Source organism: Mauremys mutica, chromosome 1 (assembly GCF_020497125.1).
Source record: "Mauremys mutica isolate MM-2020 ecotype Southern chromosome 1, ASM2049712v1, whole genome shotgun sequence".
NCBI lineage: Eukaryota > Metazoa > Chordata > Testudines > Geoemydidae > Mauremys > Mauremys mutica.
This window is the reverse complement of record NC_059072.1, coordinates 73,732,893-73,758,838: the sequence shown is the minus strand read 5'-3', so window position 1 is coordinate 73,758,838 and position 25,946 is coordinate 73,732,893. Positions and strand designations below refer to the sequence as shown.

At 41.4% G+C, this 25,946-nt stretch overlaps 1 protein-coding gene across 1 annotated transcript in view; it reads right to left on the bottom strand.

Moving 5' to 3' along the window:
• The window catches only part of OTOGL (otogelin like), a 133,362-nt gene that overhangs the window by 25,995 nt on the left and 81,421 nt on the right, over positions 1–25,946 (bottom strand). Inside the window, exons 36-45 of the mRNA XM_045032935.1 lie at positions 21,192–24,229; positions 19,500–19,677; positions 17,924–18,066; positions 14,349–14,372; positions 14,133–14,225; positions 12,899–13,088; positions 7,862–8,076; positions 3,637–3,778; positions 3,073–3,258; positions 614–826 (exon numbers count right to left, since the gene is read on the bottom strand). Coding sequence (XP_044888870.1) covers positions 614–826; positions 3,073–3,258; positions 3,637–3,778; positions 7,862–8,076; positions 12,899–13,088; positions 14,133–14,225; positions 14,349–14,372; positions 17,924–18,066; positions 19,500–19,677; positions 21,192–24,229 — 4,422 coding nt within the window. The remainder of the gene's footprint in view (positions 1–613; positions 827–3,072; positions 3,259–3,636; positions 3,779–7,861; positions 8,077–12,898; positions 13,089–14,132; positions 14,226–14,348; positions 14,373–17,923; positions 18,067–19,499; positions 19,678–21,191; positions 24,230–25,946) is intronic.

Below are 25,946 nucleotides of genomic sequence, written 5' to 3'. Positions count from 1 at the left end.
GCTCTCCCACTGACATAGCAACCATCGCTTGCTGGAGGTGGTTTAATTATGCCGACGGGAGAGCTCTCTCCCGTCGGCAGAGAACAGCTACATAAGAGACCTTACAGCAATGCAGCTGCAGTGGTACAGTAGTAAGGTCTCTAGTGTAGACACAGCCTTAGAAACCAGAGTCCCATTTTCAAAAGTGACTAAGACAATTAGGAGTGTAAATCCCATTGATTTTCTGAGAGACATTGGGTCCTACGTGCCTACAGGTGTGCCTACAACTGTGTTTGGGCTTGGGCTACAGACCAAGCTCTGGGACCCCAGGAGTGGGAAGGGTCCCAGAGCTCAGGGTCCAGCCTGAGCCCAAATGTCTGCACTGCAATTTTACAGTCCCACACCCTGAGCCCCGGGAGCCCAAGCCAGCTGATGCAGGCCAGCCACTGATGTTTAGTTGCAATGTAGATATACCCTAAGTCACTTTTGAAAATAGGGTTTTCACTCTTAAGTCAATTAGGCATTTTTGAAAGTTTTACCCTGAACCCTGCCTGTAAATCAATCCATGTCAATAAATGTGTAAACACCTCCTTAGCACATTTGTTATGGAAAATATGTTTGGCTGCATACATACCGCAAACTTTCTTTGGACAGCAAGCCCTCTCTTCAATGACATTAATGATAACTTCACCTTCCCTCTCACAGACTGGCAGTGGGTCTTCACTGCATTCTGGTTCTATAGGAATAACACTTCCATTCTCCAAACAGTTATACATACAACATCCTTTAATGGACCCATTCCAAACCTCTCCAGCAGAACGAGGCTGTCCTTCATTATCTGTACATGCTAAGGAAGAAAAACATTACATCCTTCAGACCTGTATTTAGCACAAATTTATTCCAGACGAGTACTAATAACGTGTCAGCTGGAAAACCTCATGGCATAAAAGGATATGCAATATTTTATCAAGTATTTAATTGAAAGGTCTGCATTGTTTTCTAAAACATGATTGAATCTGATACATTGAAAATTACTAATTTAATTGATCTATTCTATTAACAGAAACTCTAGGTGGTATAGAATGCCAGCTCCACTGAATGGTATGATAGCTGATGTGCATAACACCAGAGTTCAAGTTTCTGCACATACTTCCTCTTTGCTTCTGGGAGAAATTCAAGGAGTCAGCGACTAACTTTACAGCCTTGAATTGTCTGGGTCCCAGTTACATCAGAAATTACCTCTCTACTGATACATCCTTTTATGCAGTGTAGTTATAGCTGTGTCAGTCCCAGGGTACTAGAGATACAAGGTGGGTGAGGTAATATCTTTTATTTGTGGCTCTAAAGCTTATCTCTCTCACCAACAGAAGTTGGTCCAATGAAAGATATTACCTAGCCTACTTTGTCTCTCTGATACTCCTCATGTCATTTAGATCCTCTAAGAAGCATTTGCTGTCATAACCTAGATTTGAATGGCCTGAATCTTTCTACCTCATCCTCACAGAGCCACAAACCCTGAGTAAGTGTCCAAACTCACTCCTTTCATTGAATCTTTTTAGAACTCAAAAACAATACCACAACATAAACTTCAGCCTAAGCTTCCTACCTGCAACTGGCATTTAAAACCATTTGATCCAAATAGACACCGCCATTCCCTTTACACATTGGCAATTTTGTGGGAGAATTAAATTTGACATAAAATTCAGTCATTTTGTGTGTCCAGCCAATATTAGCTGAAAACCAAATACCATATCATTAAAAATAATTGTTAGGACTTTGAAAGGCAAGGCCAAATAGCTGCATGATTGCAGGTTTGCTAATTAGAATGGGAGTATGTGATAGAAAGTTAAGAGACCATGAAAATGGAGGGGAATACATAAATAGCCAACCTGGACTTTAAGTGCCCCTAACATATGTTTTATTGTTGTTATAACTAAAAATATTAAAAATGCTTTGCTAATAAAAAATGAGCAATTTGCTAAAGCTAAAAATATCTGTGACTGGCTAGGGGTTACTAAGGTGACCCACTAGGAGTAACTATAAGTTATATGCATTATTTAAGTCAGTTATAAAAAATTAAGTACAAAAATACACTTTGGAACAGTTCAAGGAAGATTTTCTTTGAGCAAAGACTGACATCTCCCCAGCAGGTGGACAAAAGTAGGGCCCGCGAAAGCCTGGCTGTTGATCACTGGAAACCATCTCACACTTAGGATAACTATAATCTGGGATGCTCTAAACCTGTTGCTATGGCATCTGTGTATGTGCCTGAGACTCAGTAAAGAAGGAGCTTTCAGTGAAAGCACTGTTTGTACCAATCATTTATTAGACTGAGGAGCTGTGTCCCCACTGATTTGTTCCTGACACCACCTGAAAAAACAGGTTAAGTTACCACAGTTTGGGGTTCTAAAAACCCCAGGGAATGGAGCTAATTATATCCGTTTTCCAATAAGACTCAGTGGTAATTAGTCTGAATTTTAACACAGGATTATAACTAGAGCTGTCATGGAGGATTCCAGTATTTCTACGTTTAATTTTGTTTCAACTCAGAATAAAAGCCAAACATTTTTAAATTCTTTGGTTCTGGGGCAGTCTGCTTGGTATGGTGTCCTGGAGCTGCAGACCCTGGAAGCCGGGGCTGCCAAGGAGCCATGACAGCCTAGAAGCCTAGGCTTGCCAGAACAAGCTGTCAGGTACAGTCGCTGGCCAAAAAGCACCACCAAATTACAAACACCTTGAACAAAGGGTGGACACAAAGCCACTCAATATAGAGGACAGGAGCCATTCTTTGTTTTCCTTCTTGGATGCACTAAGAGAGGGAACAAGTTGTAGGAACACAGAAAGAACATCCTAGTGGAATGGCCCTTTAACCAACAATAGGGATTGCACCAAGGACCTGCACAGCTGAAAGCATGAATCTCTGCAGCTTGAGCTAAAGAGCCAAGTGCCGTATCTGGGGCTGTAAAAGATTCACATTCTCTGGTGACTGGGCAAAGATAGGGTACATAACTTACTATGAGATGTCAATATAACCCACCAATTAGTGGGTTATATTAACATACCTACTCAGCCACTCTGCTCAGCTTTACTTACCACATTTTTCTTCAGGTATGCAGAGGTCAGAGTCTGTTCTATGGAGAATAGTTCCATTTTTACACACACAGTCTTCTCTTAAATAGGAGCATGGGGATTCTTCATAGAACCATTTATTTAGGCACGTTTTGGCTGCACAGGGTTGCACACAAGGTTGGTATTCCTTGCCATCAGGACAACCCAGAGCTAGAAGTCACACACAGAGGAAATAAAGTATTGCTTTCATTTTCAAAAGGGGAAAATATGTAGTAAAAGCAACATGTTTATATAATAAAAAGCATATTTTTTACATTTTTAGCAACGTAAATTACAAAATTATGCTTTAGGAATACATATGACTAATTCAGTCAAGATTAGAATTAAGTTATAACAACATATTTAATGAAAGGCATAACTTTAAAGTTTTAAGAAATTTTACCATGACTTAACAAGGCTGTGATTGAAAGGGCAAATCTTCTGACAATAATATGTAAAAAGAAAAAATTGCTGGCTAGTATACAAGACACAGAAATGTTGCAGAGATAGGAAATTATGTCTGGAGATAGAATAGTGTTATTTACTTACAACAGTAATCTGGTGTCCTCCACTTAATGCAGATGTTATGTTTGTTGCACAAAGCCACATATGCAGAAAGTGCGTCACATTCATAATTCCAAAAGTAGGTATTGTTGATCCACATCTTTTCACAAAAATCCTGTGGTGAAACCTAGAATTACATTTTAATTGGGATTTAATGAGAACAGCTTTTTGTAATAAAAGTTGCTAATTAATTACAAGAAATATTACCACTGTAGGGGAAAAATTAATCAACGATCCCTGACTGACAGGAATTCAATACCTTTTCTGTTTCTGATCACTACTTCTATGATTCTACACCCTCCTCAATTTTGTATGCTCACTACTAGGCAGTTTTGTTACAGATCCTTCTTCACTTTTTGAATTTTGTTTCATTTAACTTCTGTGAAGCATATAGTATATTCCATCCTCTCTGGCTCTGCCAGTTTCATGTGCACATGAGAGAATAAACTTCATTCTGGCTGAGGCAAGTGTTCCTGGCTTTGACACAATGTCAAACATTGATGCAGCTCAGAAATGGAGCACACAGGTTCGATGTATCAGTGCTCCTGACAGCTCTGTGAGTTCAGAACCCAATGGTTTTGTCATGTATTTTGACTACCTGACCTACCTCTGAACTATAAGCTAAAGACATCAAAGTGTATAAAGCAAAGACTACCCCCACCCTTTCCCTCCTGCTGCCAAATTGCTTTCCACAGCTTCCTCCTCTCTTGCCCCTGTCAGGTTTCTTCAGATGACACCTACTAAAATGTCACTCAATTTTTCTCCTCAACCACTCCTTCAATCTGAGTTCCCTCCATTTTCTCCCTTCATATAGCAGCGGGGAAAAGACAGGAAACATCTCTGGAGCTTGAAGGAAGGGGGTGAGCTGCCCATGATGCTGCTCACAGTTGGCTGGTCTACAGTCAAGCAGATTTACAGGGAAGGGCAGAGCAGGGCAGAACAAACCACAGAGAAGGAGAGGTAGGAAAGAACAAAAATAAAATCAGGAACTGGAATCTGGACCTTTGCTCCTACTCTGAGAAAGCATCAGATGGAAAAGAAATCTTGAGGCTTGTCTGCACAGTCCAGCAATGCGCACCACAGGGCAGTGAGTTGTGCAGTGCTCTAAAGTATAGACCCCACTGATGTGCTCTAAAAGTACTCATTAACATATTCCTGTTTCATGGGGTCTACATTGTGCCATAAGTGACATGTGTGTGTATGGGGGGGGAAAGGAATGCAGGGTCACATGCCCCCCAGATTTCTTCCAAGCAGGGCTGAGGGGGATGTGCCTGGGAAAGGCACCAGCACTGAGATCTCCCACTGAGCCCCACGAGGTGGCGCCCAGAGCAGGGATTTGAGACCAGCTGGTAGCAGCTGCAGTTACTACAGCTCAACAGTGAATCCAGCCTGGGGTGCATGTGCGAGGATGCAGAAGAGAGCTCAGGGCAATGTAGGAGAGGAGAGGCAGTAGAGTCTGGGGGCACTGGAGGCCAGGAGGAATACAAGTGCAGTTCCACTGAAACTGTGACTGATATTTTATTTCATTTTTTTCCTAAAGGCTCTAATCCAGCAGAGTACTTAAATGTGCTTAAATCCAGCACTTGAGCAGTTCTCTTGATTTCAATGGGACTAGTCACATGCTTATAATTGAGGATATGCTAAAGAGTTTGCTGGATTGGAATCTTAATGTCAAAATATATTATAGTGAATAATAAGAACTGGAAAGTCACACTTGTATCTTGTAATCTTAATAACAAAAGTGGGTTAGTTGTGAAGCTTCAATCCAAATTCAAATTCCTAAACTTCAGATCCAAACCCAAGCCACTTCACAAGAGTGTTGGGATTTGGAGTTCTGAATTGGTCCATCACATAAATAAACCTGAACTGTGAATCATAGAATTGTAGGACTGGAAAGGGCCTCAAGAGGTCATCTAATCCAGTCTCCTGTACTCATGGCAGGACTAAGTATTATCTAGATCCTGACAGGTGTTTGTCTAACCTGATCTTAAAAATCTCCAATGACAGAGATTCCACAACCTCCCTGGGCAATTTATTCCAGTGTTTAACAACCCGGACAGTTAGGAAGTTTTTCATAATATCCAGCCTAATATATTCTAATATTCTAAATATTCCCCTTTGCTGCAATTTAAGCCCATTGCTTCTTGTTTTATCCTCAGATTAAGGAGAACAATTTTTCTCCCTCCTCCTTAAAACTACCTTTTATGTAGTTGAAAACTGTTACATCCCCTCTCAGTCTTCTCTTCTCCAGACCAAACAAACCCAATTTTTTCAATCTTTCCTCAGGGTCATGTTTTTCTAGACCTTTAATAATTTTTTTTTTGCTTTTCCCTAGACTTTCTCCAATTTGTCCAGAAGAGACATCATAACTGCCAGGAGGGTTAGCATGATATTTGTGGTATTTGTGATGCCCAAGACAGCCAAAGTCTCCCTGTAAAGCCAGAAGAGAGAGCAGATTCAAATAGAGGGGGGAAATAATTTTATATGGTTAAATTAGAATGGATTCCTGACATACTTACTGAATGCTGATATTATCACAAGAGCTCTAAAAGAACGTAACTGATTGGTTTGCAAATATCTCTGTACCTCAAATTGATAGACTATGCCAGAGCAATCCAGAGTTTCTTCATGTGTAGCTCTCTTTTAGAACAGAGGGGACATGATAACAGTTTTCAAGTACATAAAAGGTTGTTACAAGGAGGAGGGAGAAAAATTGTTGTTCTTAACCTCTGAGGATAGGACAAGAAGCAATGGGCTTAAACTGAAGCAAGGGCGGTTTAGGTTGGACATTAGGAAAAACTTCTTAACTGTCAGGGAGATTAAGCACTGGAATAAATTGCCTAGGGATGTTGTGGAATCTCCATCATTGGGGATTTTTAAGAGCAGGTTGGACAAACACCTGTCAGGGATGGTTTAGATAATACTTAGTCCTGCCTTGAGTGCAGGGGACTGGACTAGATGACCTCTTGAGGTCCCTTCCAGTTCTATGATTCTATTACATCAAAACTAGCTCTAGAAATCAAAACTCCTTTGCCTCTTGAATGCCTGCCCTGAACGCTACCACCAGAATCTTTAAATTGTGCATCCCCTCCTCCCCCATCAGCAGTTACCAGTCACCTCCGCATGGAGCAGGTAGAGAGCAGCACTTTAGAGTGCTCTACGATTTACACCCTTCTGGTGCACCATATAGGCAAGCCCTTGGGAGTAAGCAAGATTGTACAATCATATTTCCTCTCCTCATAAACTTGTTTTCTCATTTCTCTTCCCCTGCAAACCACGCCTACTCTGCCTGTATTGTACCAGCGACCTCTAGTGGCAGCTGATGTACTGAACTATGTCATTACTAGAAGTACTGAAAATAAACACTCTGTAAGGATATCACAAGCGTAGGAGTGACTAGGCTAATGTCTATGTGACTCAGATACTTCTGTAAGTCTGAACTGGATGCTATTAAGTTTATTAGAACCATTAGGCCTTCACTCCGAGCAACATGCTTCTTGATCATGTACTAAACATTACCCTTTCTGAACAATACTTCAGTGTTAGGCTGTTGCTGTGGAATCTCTACCTTTTATATGTTCTTTTCAACTATGGCATGGTACTTCGAGGAGTGACATGCCGGTCTACACATTCACAGCTTGTCTTCACTGTATTGTTAGCTCAAATTAGTACACTCAGACTTACAAAACTGTTATCAATCTATTCGATCCAGGCTAGTTCCAGAGAGAATAATCATGCTGAAGCGACACAGGCAGCTGATGAGGAGTTGTATGTAACTCCTCATCCCCACTGCATTACTAGCTCAAGCTTCCGCAGCACTTGGGCTTCAACACATCCTCATCTACTCCCTCCACCGCCTCCCAGGCTGGCTACCTAGAGCTTAAAGCATCACCAATTAGCTCAAGCTAAATATGTGTGTGGATGGACAGGAGTTGGATTGGGGCAAAACCTGAGGTACAGCTCAAGCTAACAATGCAGTGAAGACAAGCCCTCAGAGATTTCCAGGTAAGGAGACCATCTGAGGTTACCCATGAGCAACATGGAGGAGGAATTAATTCAGTCAGTCCCTTCACTAAACATTGGAAGCAAGTGAAACGTAAAAAGAAGTATTATACATTATATTTTTATTATAAATTTAATTAATTTAGACTTGGACTATTATTTAATTAATAATTTAATTAATTTAGACTGCCTATTTCTTTGTACTTACTTTTTTGTGACATGGGACAAAAACTCTTCTGTTTAACAGCTCCGTACAGTAAGTGCAGTTATCTTCAGTACAATTTCTTACTGGCCTCCTGGTTGTTACATCAACTGATTTCTCAATTTCCCAACTTTTAATAAATGCTTCAATTTCTTCCATATTTGTAATTATAGTCCTATTTTGCATCTTGAGGTCATCAACTGGGTCTCCATTACACACACCTTAAAACAGTGCATCATATTTAGTCAATAAATATAGCACATTTGTTCTTCAATTAAAGAAAAGTGCAAATGATAAAGTAATGTTAACATTGGAGCAAATCCGTTTGTAAACAATTTTATTTGCAATAGCCTATTGCATTTGCAAAAGTTAGAATTTCATTAATATGGTTTTAATTTTTATTGGGCACACTGTCACATCAACAATATTTTAGCTAGACAGACAGATCAGACAGTTCTATTAAAAACTTTCTCGGATGTGGATTAACTGAAAATAACTGGTACTAATATATATCACAGGCAGAATGGCAAACTCACTGAGATTGTGCCAGATTCTGACACCCTTACTCACATTGAGTAGGACCTAATTCCACAAGTTCAATTATTAATTTAAATAAGAGTGCTTATGCAAATAACAACTCACTGTGATAGACTGCAATATCCTGGACAAACCTTCTTGAATTAAGTTTAACATCTTTGGAGTTCATTGTATTAAAAATGCAAATATGTACTATTCTGGGATTGCATGGAACTTTTTTTTAGCAGGAAGACAGGATTAATGCAATCTCTGAGAGATATGAGGAACTTCAAAGCACACTTTGGGACAATGCATATAAAGTGGATTTCCTAGGAAATAGTTGGGGGTGAGGGAAATGCAAATACCCACTTCAGATCCATGCTTTTGAAGCTGGACAGAGAAACCAATTGTTGCTAATTACCTGCTCCTGGCAATCCCAGATCAAAGACCCTTAAACTATATAAAGGGTGAACTAAACATATCATGAGTGTGCTAGTTCTGATCTGAGGCTCTTATGAACTTGTCACCACAAGAGACCCCTTTGGGAAGGTTTGAAGACTCACTTTCCAGAACCCATATGTAAGACAGGCATTGGGAGGGGGCGGAATCTCTGCTAAGTTTATTAGCATGTGTATAGGTTCTTTTATTGTTTTAATATGTTTTTCTGTGTTTTTACACTAAGAATAAACAAGGCTTGCATAGGAAGTGCTATGTGGTAACTTAGAAGTGTGGACAGGTACACTGTAAACTCTCTGAATAGAAAGTAAGCAGGCTTGCTTAGGCAGTGTCTCTTGCTGGGAATAATGCAGGGTACTGTCCAGCCTGCAGATACCCCACTCGGAAGGGAGACAGATAGATGTCTGCACCCAAGAGAGGCGACGGCCAGGTAATCCAGAATCTTGAGAATGAGAGCTCTTGCTGTACCACTAAGGGGAAACACAGGTGCCCTGAACTATGGCACTCACCTTGGGCAGGAAAGTGCTCATAATCTGGCACAGTATTTGGATTTATCTCAACATTTCTAAACGCTATAGTTATCAAAAGTAATTTAAAATAAAATTGAATAAATTACCTTCTTTACCACAAATACTTGTGTTACTTGATTTCTCAGTGCAGAAAGATGCATCTAGCATATTTTAAAAATTAATGTTCCCTATTCTCTTATGAATTTGGTATTGTATGGAGAGACAACAGATGCAATTTCCATACTCAAAGACAAGTATTTAGAAATCACTATCTTCCTATAAATATATATTATACAAAGTCAACAATAAAATGGTAGAATTCGAATCTTTGTGGGTGGAGTTTGATTTAGCAAATAAGCAGCAGAGCTCTCTACAGCCAAGGTGACACTGAATATTTTTGATTGAGGAATGGGCAGCTGGGGTTCCTATGTCTTTTTTATTATTATCTAATTGTTTTGTTTCCTTTTCTTCCCAGGCCATAGAGCACTTTTTAATTTCCTCTTGAGTCATTATGAACTTTTAATTTGTGTTTATGTATTTTTTAAGTCCTGGTAGGCATGATTTGTGTCTTGAGATCTTTCTGATGTGTCTGGATGTAAAACAAATTTGTAATTATGGTGCAATTACAGTAGCTGGATGATTTCATTGTCAAACTCTACAAATTTTGCTTCATACAATTTAAACACCAAAGTCTCATTTAAAATGTGATTTAACATGCATGTATGTTGATGATAAACATAGTCCAAATTACCCACTATGTAGAATATTTCCACACCATAAACTTCATAAGTTTGGATTTATAGGGTGATATACACAGGAGTTTTGTCATTGACTGCAGTGAAACCAGGATTTCACATGTTCTTTCCTTCAGGTAACAGGGTTCCCTATAACACCCTTCTTGACCCTGACCACTCAGCACCACCACCTCAACCCCCATGGCAGTAAGGTTTGTGTTATGGTGTCCCCTACTGTCATTGCCTACCTATGGGGACACAGGTCACATCATGAAGGGGTACCCACACTAATCAATGCTGAAATTAATTGATGCTTGGATGAATCATAGTGTGGGGTGTGGCGGATTACTGGGCCATCTGTCTTCAACCCTCTCCCTCTCAAGTCATGAATCCATATCATCATGCAGCTCCTACGGGAGGTTTTCATGGGACTGGAAGAAAGGTAAAGCATGCACCAAAGCTAGCACTTCCCATCTCCCCTGGATTTACAGCTTTTTGCTCTTCTCAGCCCATGGGTGAGCTTTTGGCTTTAAGTACTTGATTTGCTTAGACATGGGGCGGCAGGTTTGTATACTTTCTGGTGGTGCCCAGAATAAGTCCAAGTTCACACACACACAGACACCTGCCTAAGGGTCTGGGAAGGAGTTTGGGTGCAGGATGGGGTTCAGGCTCCGGGAGAGAGTTTGGGTACAGGAGAGGTGAGGGGTCAGGCTCTGGGAGGGAGTTTGGGTACAGGGTGTGGGCTGGGGCAGAGGGTTGGGGTGCAGGAGGGGGCAGGCTCTGGGAAGGAGTTTGGGTGCCGAAGGCAGTGCGGGGGGTGGACTCTGGGAGGGAGTTTGGGTGTGGGGTGCAGGCTCTGGGCTGGGGCCGGTGGGTGAGGTGCAGAAAGGGGGCCGGGGGCAGGCTCTGGGCTGGGGCATGGGGTTGGGGTATGGGAGAGGGTGAGGGGTGTGGCACTTATCTTGGGAAGCGCCTGAAAGCGACCCGCACACCCCTCTGGAAGCGGCTCCTAGGTAGGAGGGCAGGGGGGGTGTCTCTCTGTGCCGCTGCCTGCAGGCACCGCCCATGCAGCTCCCATTGTCCACAGTTCCTGGCCAATGGGAGTGTGGAGTCGGCACCCAGGGCGAGGCAGTGCTCGGAGACACACACACATCCTCCAAGGCCACAGGGACATGCTGGACGCTTTTGGGAGTGGCACGAAGCGAGGGCGGGCAGGAAGCCACCTTAGCCCCGCTGCGCTACCAGTGATGGCAGGGTGGGCGGGGACCCCCAGGCCCCTTTAAATTGCCTGGGGGTGGCAGGCGGGGCCGAGAGACGTTCTGGGGGAGGCGCATGGGGGCCCTGAATATTCCTGGAGCCTGGGCAGCACAGGCCCATATAACTCACCGCCACTGGCTTAGGCTATATATTTTATCTGGTGGAATTAACATTGGCCTGTTATTTTGAAATTAATTCTTTTAAAAAGAATAAAATAATTTGAAGTTTAACTCATGAATTTTATTTGTATAGAGCAGTAACTGTTAAATTACATTGTGACTGGTATTGAGCAGTATTTATACAAAAATTAAAATACCTCTTTACACTTAGGATTATAATGTTATCTTGTCCGTTTGAATTTGACTACAAAGAGCTAAAGGGAAGAGAAAAGCTTTTAAAACTAATCTGTGACTCCAAATCGGAAAATAAGAATTGAAAACAATAAAGAAGAAAGAAAGAAAGAAAAGCTATAGTATTCAAAACTGTGCCTGTGATTTTCTGCACTAGCAACTGTTAATTATCAGTTCTCCAGAGATCGAGGAACAGAGTGTCCTCACTCTTAGAACACTTTTGCTTTAACCACAGGATCCCAGTTTTAATAAATATTTCTCCAGCAGCTGTTGTGTTTATGTGCTTCCACATCAATATTCATTACACTCTGCAGAAGTTATATCCAAATTAAATGTGTTATACGGTCGAGTTGCTGTATCAAGTCAATAACAATTTTATAGGTCACATTAGTTATGAATCTTTATTTTTTTGTTCAATTCCTTTTAAATCTTTTGATGTGTCTCTTATGTCGAAGAGCATGGTAAGACATCAATTTAGGGATGCACTCAGTACCTCATGAGGCACCAACACCATGCCACAGATAGTTTTACCATGGTTAATTTTTTCCCCTTGCATTGCTCTTTTTTCCTATTGCTTTTCTTTCTGAGGACTGAAAACCAAAAAGCCCTGTCCCTAAGCAAAAACAGTTGTGGATTAAGGAACCGTAGCAGGCCTGGATCAGGCTCCTGTGTCTACAAGGGAAACAGCTCCTTAGCCAAACCCACAGATTTGGTAATTGCTCCCATCATCCCAGGGCTAGACCATTCCTTCCTTTACAGTGGATGGGGGAGAAAGACCTTCAGGAATTAGTATCCCTTTGCAAAGCCCACTGAATGCACTGCTCCACCTCAACTCATTCCTTGGCGGTTTCTTCTGAGCACAAAATTTGGCTCCTTTTGCTCAGTGGATTTCATTAATATTTTTACATGCAGCCAGTGCTTTTGATGGGTGCACATCAAATAGAGATAAATACATAAAATGTAGTGATAATTATTTACCCTGATATTATTTAAACAGGTGCTTTGAAACACAAGTAACATTCATTGATAGATTTTAAAATTAATGAGAGTTTCATATCAGAAAGACTTTAAAACAACAGATAATGGCTGATAAATCTTGATTGGCAGCGGCATTAAGAAGAGGGTATCTTACAACTTTTAAGTGAGAGAAGACTAAAAAATAAAAAACTTTAGTGAAAAAAATATAATACAAACAAAGATTAATAGAGAAGATAATCTTACCACAAAGTCCTTCTGTCTTGGTAGATGTGTTAGAATGTAAGCCATATTGTATATCTATAATGCCTGTAACATGAGCCCACTTAATGCTAATGCCAGCAGGTGTGTTAATGACGTACATGGCACCAGTATCCTGAATACACAGTCCATGTTTTGAGAAAGGTAAAGGTTGAATTACAGAATCCACTAATACCTAAATAAACCAAATATATTTTTAAATGAACAGCAGAATTCTAGAAACACATTTAATGAAATAGCAAATAGCATTTGTATTTTATTGTTTTAGATTGTTTCCATCACATTTGTCAGAGGTAGTCAGGGTGTGCAAATCATGTCATTTCTAATCAACCTCCATCTCCTATAATCGCAAAGAAAGTAGGCAATGAGAGAAAATGATGAAGGAAGAATCTTTTGTAATTATGAAAACAGGAAATCTTGCTTGTTCCCATACCCAAATGCCCAAATAAGAAACTCATCCTGCTTTCTTCATTTTTTCTCTCTTTCTATCTATTATTGACTAGCAGGGAGATAATGGATTAAATGTAGAACTGGAGATCAGAAACTCAACAAGTCTAGGAACAGTTCTTATTCTGGTTCCATTTTGAACATCTATTATGAACGTGTTTTGCAGAGCTTCCACCAACATAATCAAATCCCTGGTGCTTCTTCAAAAGTCTGTGAAACTGGGCCAAATGTTGGTTTTGTAAACCAACCAAAAACTAATACATTTTTCTTGGTTTGGGGTTTCATCACAAAAGATTCCCACAGCTTTGCTTAGAGTCTTAGTTCAATATCCATCTGAAAGATAGTAATTCCATCACCACCGTGTCCCCTAAAACCATGCTGAGGAACTATGCTACCTAGAGAATGACAAACACCACTTCCAGCAATAAAGAGGAGAGACAGCTGACCTCAGTGCTATAGGAGATCAAGAATAAAAGAAGATTGGGAAGAAGTTGGTAGATTTAATGTTTATGATTATTTTTCTCTACATCATTCATGAAAGAGGGATAACTGGGAAGGCCAACAGCATATTTTATACACAAAAAAATTATAAAATAATACTGTTGTTCCTCTTGTAGTACAACAAGGAGAGGATGGAGCTGTACCACAGGAATAACCCTGTTCCTACACTTCATAAACTGTAAAGACTGGTTTACTGCATTCTAGAACAGAGGAGTGCTGTGTAATTTACCCTTTAAATACACACATGCTGAATATTAACAGTTATTCTCACCTTTCTTGCCAAGCGGTTGATGAGTACTTTATTTGTAGGTGTTGTTACATTTAATTTCTTAAAACAGAGCCCTGAAGTGCCTCCAGGTGAAACCTTGTAAGAAAAATGCCAAAATAAGAGTTTGGGGGATGGGTGAATATTACAGATAGTATTTATTTTAGCATGTACAAGAAGTAAATAACAAGTGGTATACTTAAAAATTAACAAAATACTCACTAGTTTTCTTATTGAATTTGCACTCTGAAAAACATTTAAAAAGTAGGTTAGAAATGCAGGGATATTAGTAAAGTTCCTCCTGTTTTGCTATGACAAATTATTAGTCATTTTCAACACTGAGGGTCCTTCTCCTGCTATCTGAATGCTAGCTAAACTGTCACTAAACATGGGAACATATACTTCTCTGTTAGTCCCAAAGCATATGTTTATTAATATGGTGCATGCCTCTGTGTGTGTGCCTATTTGCTATGGCGTTAGAACCAAAGGGCCTATTAGGGGAATCAAGCAGGAAAGACAACACCACGACCTAGATAAAGAGCATTCCAGCACTCAGACACACAATTGCCAGCTTCACAGTAGTGAAGAGACAACTCCTCGGTCCCGACCCTGGTGACACGGCTATTTTGCCAAGGCTGAGAAGAGAGATTTCAATGGGAACACTTAACTGTTACAGGACCCCACGCCTAGAAAAGGGGTGGGAGGTTGAATATGTGGCCAGAGGCTGCCCAGGGTGCGTCAGTGAGATCAGACAGACTGGCAAAGAGACACAGAGAGTTAGGCCTTGTCTACACTTCAAAATTTAGCTCAACCTAGCTACATCGCTCAGGGCTGCAAAAAATTTCATATCCTGGGCATTGTAGTTAGGTCAACCTAAGCCCTGGTGTACATGTGGCTATGTCAATGCCTCTCAGAAAGAAGGATTAACTACATCAGTGGAAAATACCCTTCCATCAATGTAAAAAGCCTCTATGCTACAGCACCACAGTGGCACAGCTGTAACTCTGTAGCTGTGCCACTGCAGTGGCTGTAGTGTAGAAATGGCCAGAGTGAGAAGTCGAAACTGCAGCAAGGGCCCAAAGGTGGAGGTAACTGGGCTAGCTGAAACACACAAGACCTGCAAGGAAAAATCAATTAAGAGTAAGGTAAAAGTAAGTATGCACGTAGGCCTTTATTTTTTTATCCTTCACTCTACATGCTTTGCACCTTTGGGTGAATGATAAATAATGCTTTGTTTTGAAGAAGCTGTTTTTGAGTCACTTTAACCTAGAGGCTGCTCTAGCTATATGCAGATTAGACAGCTGACAAGAGCAACTGATTTCTGAGGGCAAGATTTCTGTAGACTTGCCCCAGTACCCTCCACAGGGAACAGTAATGTAATGGTGGATGAGTCTGGCAGTGCTGCCAGCGGGCAGGGGGGCCCCCAACCAGGGCTACCTGGAGCAGGAAGTGGCACCTAGCCAGGATGCCAGGGAAGTGCTCTCGCCCTCCCCCGCCCCGCCCAGCTGCTCAGTGCAGGTAAGGTCACCGCCATGGTTCAGAGATGCTCCTGATGGCACCACAGATGCTGATGGGGCTTCAGCCACAAGCACAGCGACCTGCCTGGCTCCATGTCAGTGCCCAGCCCTCACCTGCCACTCTGAGACCGTCCAGGCCCCAGCCACCACTGCTGCACTGGGCTCACTCTGCAGCCATGCTTCAACGCCACTGTATCCAGGTTCTGGTGGAGGAGTTGCCACCAGAGAGCTGCAAGCCCAACAGCAGTGAACTCACCCAGGAAGGCACAGGGAGGAGGACTAGGGCGCATAGGGATTGTTGGGAGTCTCAGGGGGTGCAGGCTCTGAGTTGCTGGGTGTGTGTGCAGGAGGCTGGGCAACAGACTGGCAGTGTGAGGACTGAGGTGCAGGACTAGGCTGAGCAAGCACAAGCCCAGATGCCGAGAATCCCACTCTGTCCACTGGGAAGAAGCCCACCACCCACTATGTGAGGAGGATCAGCACCCCCAGGCTGGGTGACAAGGAGTTTACACTGCCCATTCACTGGAGCCCTACAGGCTGGGAGATGCCCCCTGCTGGTGTCCAGATCCTGTTGTCGATGAGCTGAGCAGCTGCAGGGTAAGAAGCTGCTGATATCCAGGGGCCAGGACTCCCTTTCCTCTCGAGCCCCAGGCAGCTGGTACCAATCTTCTTGGAAAGAGCCATTGGGAAGGGCAGCCCTGTCTGGGGGTATTGCCTAGCCAGTGAGCAAGTCTCAGCTATTTGCAGGGCATAGGGCAGAAGACAAGGGGATGTTCATCCTGGCCTGTCCCGGCTCAACCTGCCTGGGTGTCAGATTGTTCCCTCAGTCTGTCAGCAGGACCCAGCAGCCTCTGCAGCCCCAGGCTAGGGGATACTCCATCCCCCCTCTGACCCAGCTGCACACAGTTCGGAGGTGGCAGTGGTAGGACCTGGGACAAGGGAGGTGCAAGGGGCCTGTCACGAATTTGTAAGAGAACAGGAATGGGGTGGTACACTGAAGGTTTTTCCTTGGCAGCACATTGTCTTGAGCAGCCTCTGCTTTAACCACCTCACTGGTCACAGGTCCCCCAGAGTGAGAGGGTTTATAGGTGCCAAACCAACCTGGGCTGTCACATTGGGAAACAGGGTACTGGCACCAAGAGAGCCAGATTGGACCATGTGTTTCTACCCAGAGTGAGGTGTGGGAAGCCAGGCTTGTCATGTGAGGGCTAAAGGGGTCTAAGGTACAGTTCACACAGTAACTAGGACCCCTTATCGAATTACAGTAATCACCTCAAACAGTGCTGCAGGAATATCATCACATTTAGTGTTTTGGGTCCCAACCCTACAAAATATTTGCTAATGTAGCTCATGTGGACTTTGCCCATTTGCCCCTTTGCACTTCCAATGAAATCAGCCATACAGGCCCAGGGTTCCACAAGGCCTATCGCAATGAAGCACTGGGACCCTGGACCATTACTACAGTGTACTGTAGGCATTTATTGTCTAAGGATAAGGTTTGCAAGGTTGAGCCTCAATTTATTCATGAGAAAAATGTGATCTTGAGTATTTTTTCTTGTGAAACTCATTTTAATATAATCAAATATTTTGTGTCTCTCCCTCTTACACAAACCACCCACACAATGACCTTAATTCACCCGTGAGTTTTACCAAGTTTCACCAGCCTTGCAGAAAGTCAACCCTGAGAGAGGTAGCATTGGTGCAAGTCCCCCAACACCTGCACCCAGCCAGTGCAGTTCCAGAAGTGTGAGGGGAAGTGGAGGCTTTAACCATATCACTCAGGCATCCGCTGCCCCAGGAGGACTGTTGTGGAGATCCTGCTGCAACTTGAAACTAGCATCACAAGCAAAATCCCTGGAGGAAGCCAGTGATATGGGCATCTCTTGCCTTCCTCTCATGGGACTGAATTCCCCTAGGATGCAACTGCTACAGGCTAGTGGAAGGGGATATATAATTTGCACTTCCCTTCACCACCTCAGTTGAACTATGCTGATTTACCCTTTGAGGATCTAGTCCACTCAGTTGAATATCTGACAATAAGAAAAAAAACTACAGTTTCATTTCCTTATAACAAATACAACAATTACTAGTTACCCTGAGGTCTGTTTCATTTCCCAAGAGGTACAATAAAACATGTGTTTTGAAATATAAATAATTTACTTTTTTTAAAATGGCTATTTTAACTGGATGTTAATTCATGCTGTGCCTTTGCACATACATACCAAAAGAATTCAACATTACTAAGGTTATTGAGGAAGTGATAGCATACAAACATCTTACCTGATTAGTGGGACACTTTTCAATATGAGCAACAATTATTTCTCCTGGGAGCTTGACTAAAATGTAGGAAGCCATATTATAGAGGGCTATGTTATTTCCATCAAACGTAATAATGCTCAGTTCAGACAGTACAGAGCATTGACCTAAAAAAGAACTGACATTTAATGAGGGTACCAGAAAACTGAACACTACAAATTTCTTTAAATCTTCTATTTTTGGCAAAAATTGCCTCTTCTGTAAAAACAAAAACACACCACTGTTAGCTGGAATTGCTGTGCACAGCACATTGAGTCAAGAGGAGAAGGAAGTACCTTATGTTGTTCAACAGCAACAACTCTGGCCAGTTAAGGAGTGTGCTGGATACAAGGACAGAGCCTCAGCAGTTGCAAATTGTCATCGCTTTGTTGAAGTGAATGGAGCTATGACAATTTACATGAAATGAGGGTCTGTTCCATGGGTCAAAAGGGAGACTCAATCATTCTTCTACAACTGAAAAGTCAGTGGCTGCAACATGGAGGTCTCAAGAATGTCATACATCTTTATGACTATCTATATTTTAATACTCACCTTTGCTATACCCTAAAAAAAAAAAAAAAAAATTGGAGGGTCTATTGCCAGAATTAGGGCCTGATGCAACACTCTTTAAATTAAATGACGTATCTATTGAGGTCAAGGCCTAAAGTTCCAATTAGAGTTGAGTGAAATTTGGAATTTCTGTCGCGCAGGAAATTCTGATATTTCAACGTTTTTCTTTGGGGAAAAAAGCTGATATTCTAACATTTTTCAAGGAAGAGAAATTTCAATATAGAAATGTTAAAATGCTTCATTTCAATATTTTCAGTCAGAATGTTCTGACATTCTCCAAATCAAAAGGTTTCATTCTGATTTGTTGGTAGAACTAACCTGAGACATTTGATTATTAAACTGTATTTTCCTACTGTGGCACACTGTCTCATGGGAGTTGTAGTTCTGGAGCCTGATTTACAACAATATTTCAGGTTAGTTCTACCAACAAATCAGAATGAAACCTTTTGATTTGCAGAATGTCAGAACATTCTGACTGAAAATATTGAAATGAAGCATTTTAACATTTCTATATTGAAATTATATTTAAAAGTATATTTAAAAATCTGTACATTAAACTCCAAAGGAAAAAAATCAAATTAAGCAAAGTAATCTATAAAAATAATGCTGATTTATTCTTTCCCACAAAATTTTAATCTCTCCCCAATTTATTTATTTTATTTTAAGAAAAGTCTTCTCTGTTGTATTTTTACTGTGGTATTGCATGCCTCATGGGCATTAATGGATTTAGTTTCTCAATATTCCTAAGAAGTATGGAATTCACAATTTTTAGATGGAGAGAGATTAAGTATTTTGTCCTAAATTCACACAGAAAAATCTGTGGCAAAACTAGGAATAGAACCCATGTATTCTGAGTCTCAGGCCAGTGCATTAACCACAAGACAATACTTCCTCTTGAATTTATAATCCTTAATTTATAATTTTTGATGTTTACATAATCAAGTTTTAATCTTTCACATTTGAGAATGTAACAAACAATATAATGACTTACAGGGACATTCCCATTCTGGACAACAACTATCACTGTTAACTTGAACTGGCATTCCTCGAAAACCACAGTCAGGTTTCTCCACGTTCTTATGGCAGTTCCTTGAAACGTTATACAACATCCAACCCATATTAATGCATACGTACTGGCTACATCTGTCTACAGGTTCAATGTATCTTGGCTGTTATGTAGAAAGGAAAAATAGGAATGAGCATTGCAGTCTGTATATTCAAAAATTAAATTCAGAGACACAGCTTTTGCTTTTGAATATCCAAAAGCACACAGAGACCTATCCATGCCCATTTAAGGTTAAAGAGGTCAACTAGATGCACTAGACAGGCCTCCATCTAGCACCCAAGAATCCACCAAGTTAATATGCTGCATGACCCTAGGTTAGAAAGGAAAGAGACTCCCAATACTCTTCTCCCACATCCCCCAGGACATTCAATGGCAGATTAGCCACTGGGCCAATGGGGCCCCTGCCCGGGGACCCCAACCCACTCTGCCCACCTGGTGCGCCTGCCAGGGGGTGAGGGAAGCCTCCGCACCCCGACCCAGCTCCTCACAGGAGTGCTGGGCAGGGGGGTGGGGCAAGTCCCTCGTGTCCTGACCCCATTTCCCCAGTAGGAGCACTGGGGAGGATGCAGGGGGGACTGCAGGCAGAGGGGGTAGGGAGGGGCCCCCACTTGCTCTGGCCCAGGGCCCCACAAACCCCTAATCTGCCTCTGAGGACACTGAGCAGGACAAGGCAGAAATTTGCCATAGTGCCCAAATACATATACAAATAAATGAAAGATAACCAAAAAGAACAAACAACAATAAAATCAACAAAAACACAGAATTCCAATTAATCCTCGAAATTGTGACATGGTCATGGATCTTTTGCTAAAATTGGGGAGAGGGCTCTATCATTTGAAGACAGAGTAACTGAAGATGTTGGAGGCACTTTATTCTCTTGTGGATCCTTGTATTTGTTCCAATAACCTCAGAAAAACAGGTTACTCACCTATCAATGTATTTCCAGGGGTCTGCTTTCATACACCCACAGCACTGGGTACATATATACATACACACACACACACACACACACCGCTCACTGGAGCATAGGTGCTGGAACTAGAGGTGGGGGGGGCTGCAGCACCCTCTGACTTGAAGTGGTTTCCATTATATACAGAGTTTACAGTTTGGTTCAATGACTCTCAGCACCCCCACTATAAAAATTGTTCCAGTACCACTGCACTGTAGCCCTATAGAAAGCACTGGCTATTGAGGCCAGATACACACTTGCTCACAGTAACCAGTGTTTATGCCCACAAGCATATAAGGAGACATAACCCTGCTTTGTTCCTCAGTAACTTCCACTAATTTAAATTCCATAGACTCCAAAGAAGTAGGGAAGGAAGGTGAGCTGTGCCCATCTCTGCAGGAAATAATTTCAAAGAACTCCATGTCTCAGTAGGTGCACACAGCTCCAATGGTCAAAGTTTTCTAGCGTGTTTCAGTCAATTTGTGAGCGTGGAGGTGCAGGCAATCTTCAAAGAAAAATAAAGAGCCAATATAAAGGCAAAACAGAGAGAGAAAAATGAAAGATATTTTATCCAATTTAAAACCTCTCCCATCCCAGTTGGTAGAGAAAAAGCAGATTAAAAAGCAATATACATAGAGTATACAGTGGGCAGATAAAATTGATCATACCATACAATCTGAGGAAGATGACATCAGTGTATGTATCATTGTGCCATATGAAGCATGGTCAGCTGTAACTGTCATCATCATGTCTGTGTCTGTCAGTGAAGTTTGTGTTTCCACAGGTTCTGTAGTAGAAGACAGCACCTTTGCATAACTGAAATGAGATGAAGCTGTTACAGTGGTACTCTGCGATTCTCCAATCCCCACTTGTTCTGGTTCTGTTAGATTATAGTAAGGTTTGATTGTTCTTTGTGGTGGAATTCTGGACCAATCTGATAGCAGTACATCTGTGACTTCAGAAATAGAGACAGATTTTCCTGAAGTTATCCTGCTCTGACTGGGCAAGGAAGTAGTCTGAACAGAAAAGAACGTTGAGTGTAGCAGTGAAGATTTTTCAGTAGTTGTAGATTTTGTCTTAGTAATATTTCTTTGTACATGTGAAGTCTGACTACTTTCTCCAGTGTCTGCAGTTCTCCCAATGGAGGTTGCATATTTAAGTTCTGAAGCTGCAGAAGGTGTAATCTTCAGCTCTGAGAATGCAGTCATGGCACCAGTTGTTTTCATGACTATAGTTTTTAGCATTTCTTTAGTACTCAGTGAAACTGGGGCAGGTGCAGATGTCAGTGAAGTCTTAGGTGAAGGATACATAGGTGTTTTAGAGGTAGCAGGAATTGGCACTGAACTAGAGGCTGTGTAAAGCTCAATATAAGTAACAGAAGATTCAGTGGTTTTTGCAGTAACACTAGGGGCTATGGTGGTGGCAGGAGTAACTAATAAACTTATTGAAGGACTAACTGATGTTTTCATAGTGACATAAGTTGGCACTAAGGATGTAGTACTCAAAGCTGGGCTCATGGTCAGTGCTGCCGATGGCACTGTGGAGTGAGTGACTATTTCAGTGGGTACAAAAGTTCTTGTTTCATATTCTGTGGAAGGACTTGATGATGATATATTTGTTCCTAATGATACAGTAGATACATGGGAGGTCTCAGAAGAGGGTGAAGATGTAGTAGTGAATATACTGGAATAGCTTTCCAAAGTGACTTTAGGAGTTTTAGAAGTTAATAAATGTGGTAGTGCAAATGATGTTTTAGACACTGCTGAAGGACTTATGTAAATGTTTGTGCCTAAAGTTAATGTAGAAATACCCGAGGGAGAGGTTGCCAGTTCTGTATGTGGGCTTCTTGAGGTTTCTTGTGTACCCATGGATACAATGGGTGATTGGGTAAGAGTTACATTTGATATCAAAGCAGATGTCCTGTTTACTGTGGGAATCACTGAAGAACTTGTTGTATGAGATGTCATGGCAGAGACTTGTGAAACAGATGGTCTTGATGATGACAACAACATTGTAAGTAATGTGGATGGACTGGTAAAAGACAATATAGCTCCTGATAGTTCTCTAGAAGTTAGAGAAGTATCTGTACTTCGTACCACAGAGGCAGTTTTGAATTCTGAATGTGGACTGATAGGGTACTCTGTTATTTTTGAAGTGGTTCTTGCCATTTGATAAGTAGCTAATGTGGCATTTATGGGAAATACAGGTGTACTGAAAGGGAAGGCTGTAGAACTAATGGATGCAGTCAACCTTTTAGAAATAGTCGATATTGGAAATGCATCAGTGTGTAGTGCATATTTACTTTCTGTTGAGATTGCACTTGTTACAGATACCTCAGAGATTTGAGGAGTATCTAGAAGAGATACTGAAGTAGTGGAAGGTCCTAAGAAGAGACTCTTTGAGACAACTGTGACTTCTCTCGTTGCTTTGGGCTTGGGGGATGTAATTGGAGGAGGCATTAATGTGGACATTGTGTGTGTTACAAGGGGACTCAAAGAAGACCACATTGTTCTCATGGTTGTAGGGATTTGGGAAGCAACTGGAGATGAAGTTTCAGTCATTATAGGTGGAATAGTGGAAACAGTGTCTGTGCTTAATGGAACTATATGTTTGGAAGGAGTAACTGAAATGTCCATTGAAGATAAAAATGTAGGTACTGAAGTTCTAGTTAAAGAACTGGTTGTTCTTAAAGATGATGAAGTAGTTTGAGAGGTGGCTTGAGCTGCCACCACGTATGAAGCTGTGATTAACTGAGGAGGACTAGTTTCAAAACTAGTAAATCTAGAAGTTGCCATGGGAGTTTGAAAAACAGTTGAAGTTGGGGCATAAACAGAAGCTGGGTGAACTATAGGTTGAACCATAGTAGACCTGGTTCTTTCAGTCATAGTAGATAATGGTGAAGTAGATGCAGTTAATATTAACTGTGAGCTTGTAAAGAATGTGGGACTTGAAAAAGATGTTCTTCCAGTTAATGAAGCAGATGAAGGAAATTCTGTGGATGTTTTTGGCAGTTGTGAATGACTTGTGGAAGGTCTTCTGGTTCCCCAGATCCTTGTAGGTACTTCAGTAGTGACAAAGGCTGGTCCAAGGGATAAACTTGCTAATGCTGTGGAAGAGGATGCAGTTCCTGTTTCAAGTGAAAATGGTGTTACCACTGAGGAAGTGGGCATTGGTAATGTAGAATATCTAGGAACAGGACTTGCAGTTAGCAGAGTAAAAGCAGGTGTTGATGGAACTGCCATAGTTGTAATGGGTGAGGTTATAAACACTGTCGGACTTGCAGTAGGGGATGTTTTTAATGTGGCTGCTGATGTCTGAAGAGTAGCTGGAAAATCTGTTGAAGATACGGGCTTGGGCAGTACAGACAGGCTTGCTGTGCTGTGGGTTACTTTGGAAGACTGCATTGTACTTGAAACGGGTAATGAATAAGTTAAATAAGTAGTTGTATGAGGTGATGCCAGTGAATGAAAGTCTGACAGAGTTTCTGCTGTAGTGTTTGCTCCTCTTAAAGTTGTGTCTATCTTTGTGGTTATTTTGGTAGTTACAATTGTATGACTAGGCTCAGCTTCAGCTTCTGCAGTGACAAATATAGGGGGCAGCTGCGGAAATCTCTCTGTAGTAACAATTGTAGGAGAGATTAATGCAGTGGGCCTTGTCCTCTGGGTTTTTGTTCCAGCTGCCAGCTCTGTAGGTGTCACAGGTATGCCTGGAAAGAAAACGTATATTTCACTGTTATTCTGTATTAAAGAAAGAGCAAAACAGCAACATCTATCAGTCACTGGGTACCAATCTAAATATAAACCAGCCTATTCTTAGACAGTTTAAATTCCCTGAAAAGATAACCACAGTATGCCCCAAAAGGCCTTGGTTCAGGATATCTGCAGACTCTAGAGGACAACTCAACATTAGTTGCACACAACTCACATGTGTAAGGTTTTCTTCACAAACCAAAAAACTAGTTTTTTTTATTATATGGCAATTTAAAGCTTTTATTCTGGAGCACAATTCTGCAGCAAGGAGTGAATTCTGTAGCAAATTCTGCAAACACAGAATAGTAGACTATATGGGACCTGGGATTTAAAAAATACAGTTTTCTTTTCTATTTTTGGATAGTAATGCACTATAATAGATTACTTTGTATTAGTAATTATTAAACATCACATAACTAGTTTAAAAATACAAAATACTGAGACTATTTTAAAATGGAAGAAAAATAACTATAATGCTTAATCACCGCATTATCCACAAATAAAGGAATGATGTGATAGACACATGCCGGCAGTTAAGCATCCAGGACACTGGGCTATTTAAATTCCCCCTCCCCTCAAAAAATGTAGCCAAAGATGCAGGGAGGTTGGCAGTGAGGTAACAAGAGGTCATGGTAAAAACACAAGATCAATGTATAACTGGGGTAGAGTTGTGCTGAGCCTTTAACAAGGACAAGACATTTCAATTTAATACAATGGAAGTGACCAAAGAGAAATTGAATTTGTATTCAACATAGTCAGATGTGGAGGATGATTTTAGCAGCTGTATTCTGGATGGACCGGAGTGGAGTGATGCACGTAACAGAGAGGCCAGGGTGAAGGAGGTAGCACTTTTGCAGGAAGCATAAAAAAACTTGTGCAGTCACTGCATGTACAGCATGCATATCCCTCTTCTTCTCCCTCTCTCTGTATATGGGCTTGATTTTCTAGGGCTTTCAATCTAATTGTTACAGCCTGACACCCCAATATTCACCACTGTCATGTAATTAGGATATGTCTTATATGAAGTATGCCTTGTGAGGTGTCATTCGAAAAGTCGTGATCTGCTAGACAGTAATATCTCATAGGATTGTACGTGCTATTGTCATTTGTGAAGTTAGGCTATGTATGTGTTGCTGAAACATGTCCTGAGGTTGAAAACACCCACAAGCAGCCTTTCAGGTATGACAGTAAACAGGCCAAACAATGTTAATGGCTTATTGAGGAAATGCACACAAGCACCAGGATTACCCCAGGAACTGTGTACAACAGAAACCTCTCAGAGATAGCTCTACACGGTGGGAAATGTTTGTCACAGCAAAAGAGCTTCCAGCAAGTGGGGAGAAGATATAAAAGGGGGAAAATGACATTGTGGGAGATCTCACTCTCCCAACAACACCACACCTGGAAACACCTGATGAACAAAGACTGAACTGTGGGAAATGATGGTCCCAGGCTAGAAGGATTTTTAGCCTGTGTATGAAAACCTGGGAAAGCCAAGGCAACTTGTGTCTTAAGAATCTGACAGCCTGGTTGTCACTCAGAGTGAAAATATGCTAATTAATATCTTACCTATCTGGTGTGTTAAGCTCAGTTTGCGGTTTTTGTTTATTTACTAAGGTAATCTGCTTTAATCTGTTTGCTATCCCTTATAACCACTTAAAATTTAACTTCTGT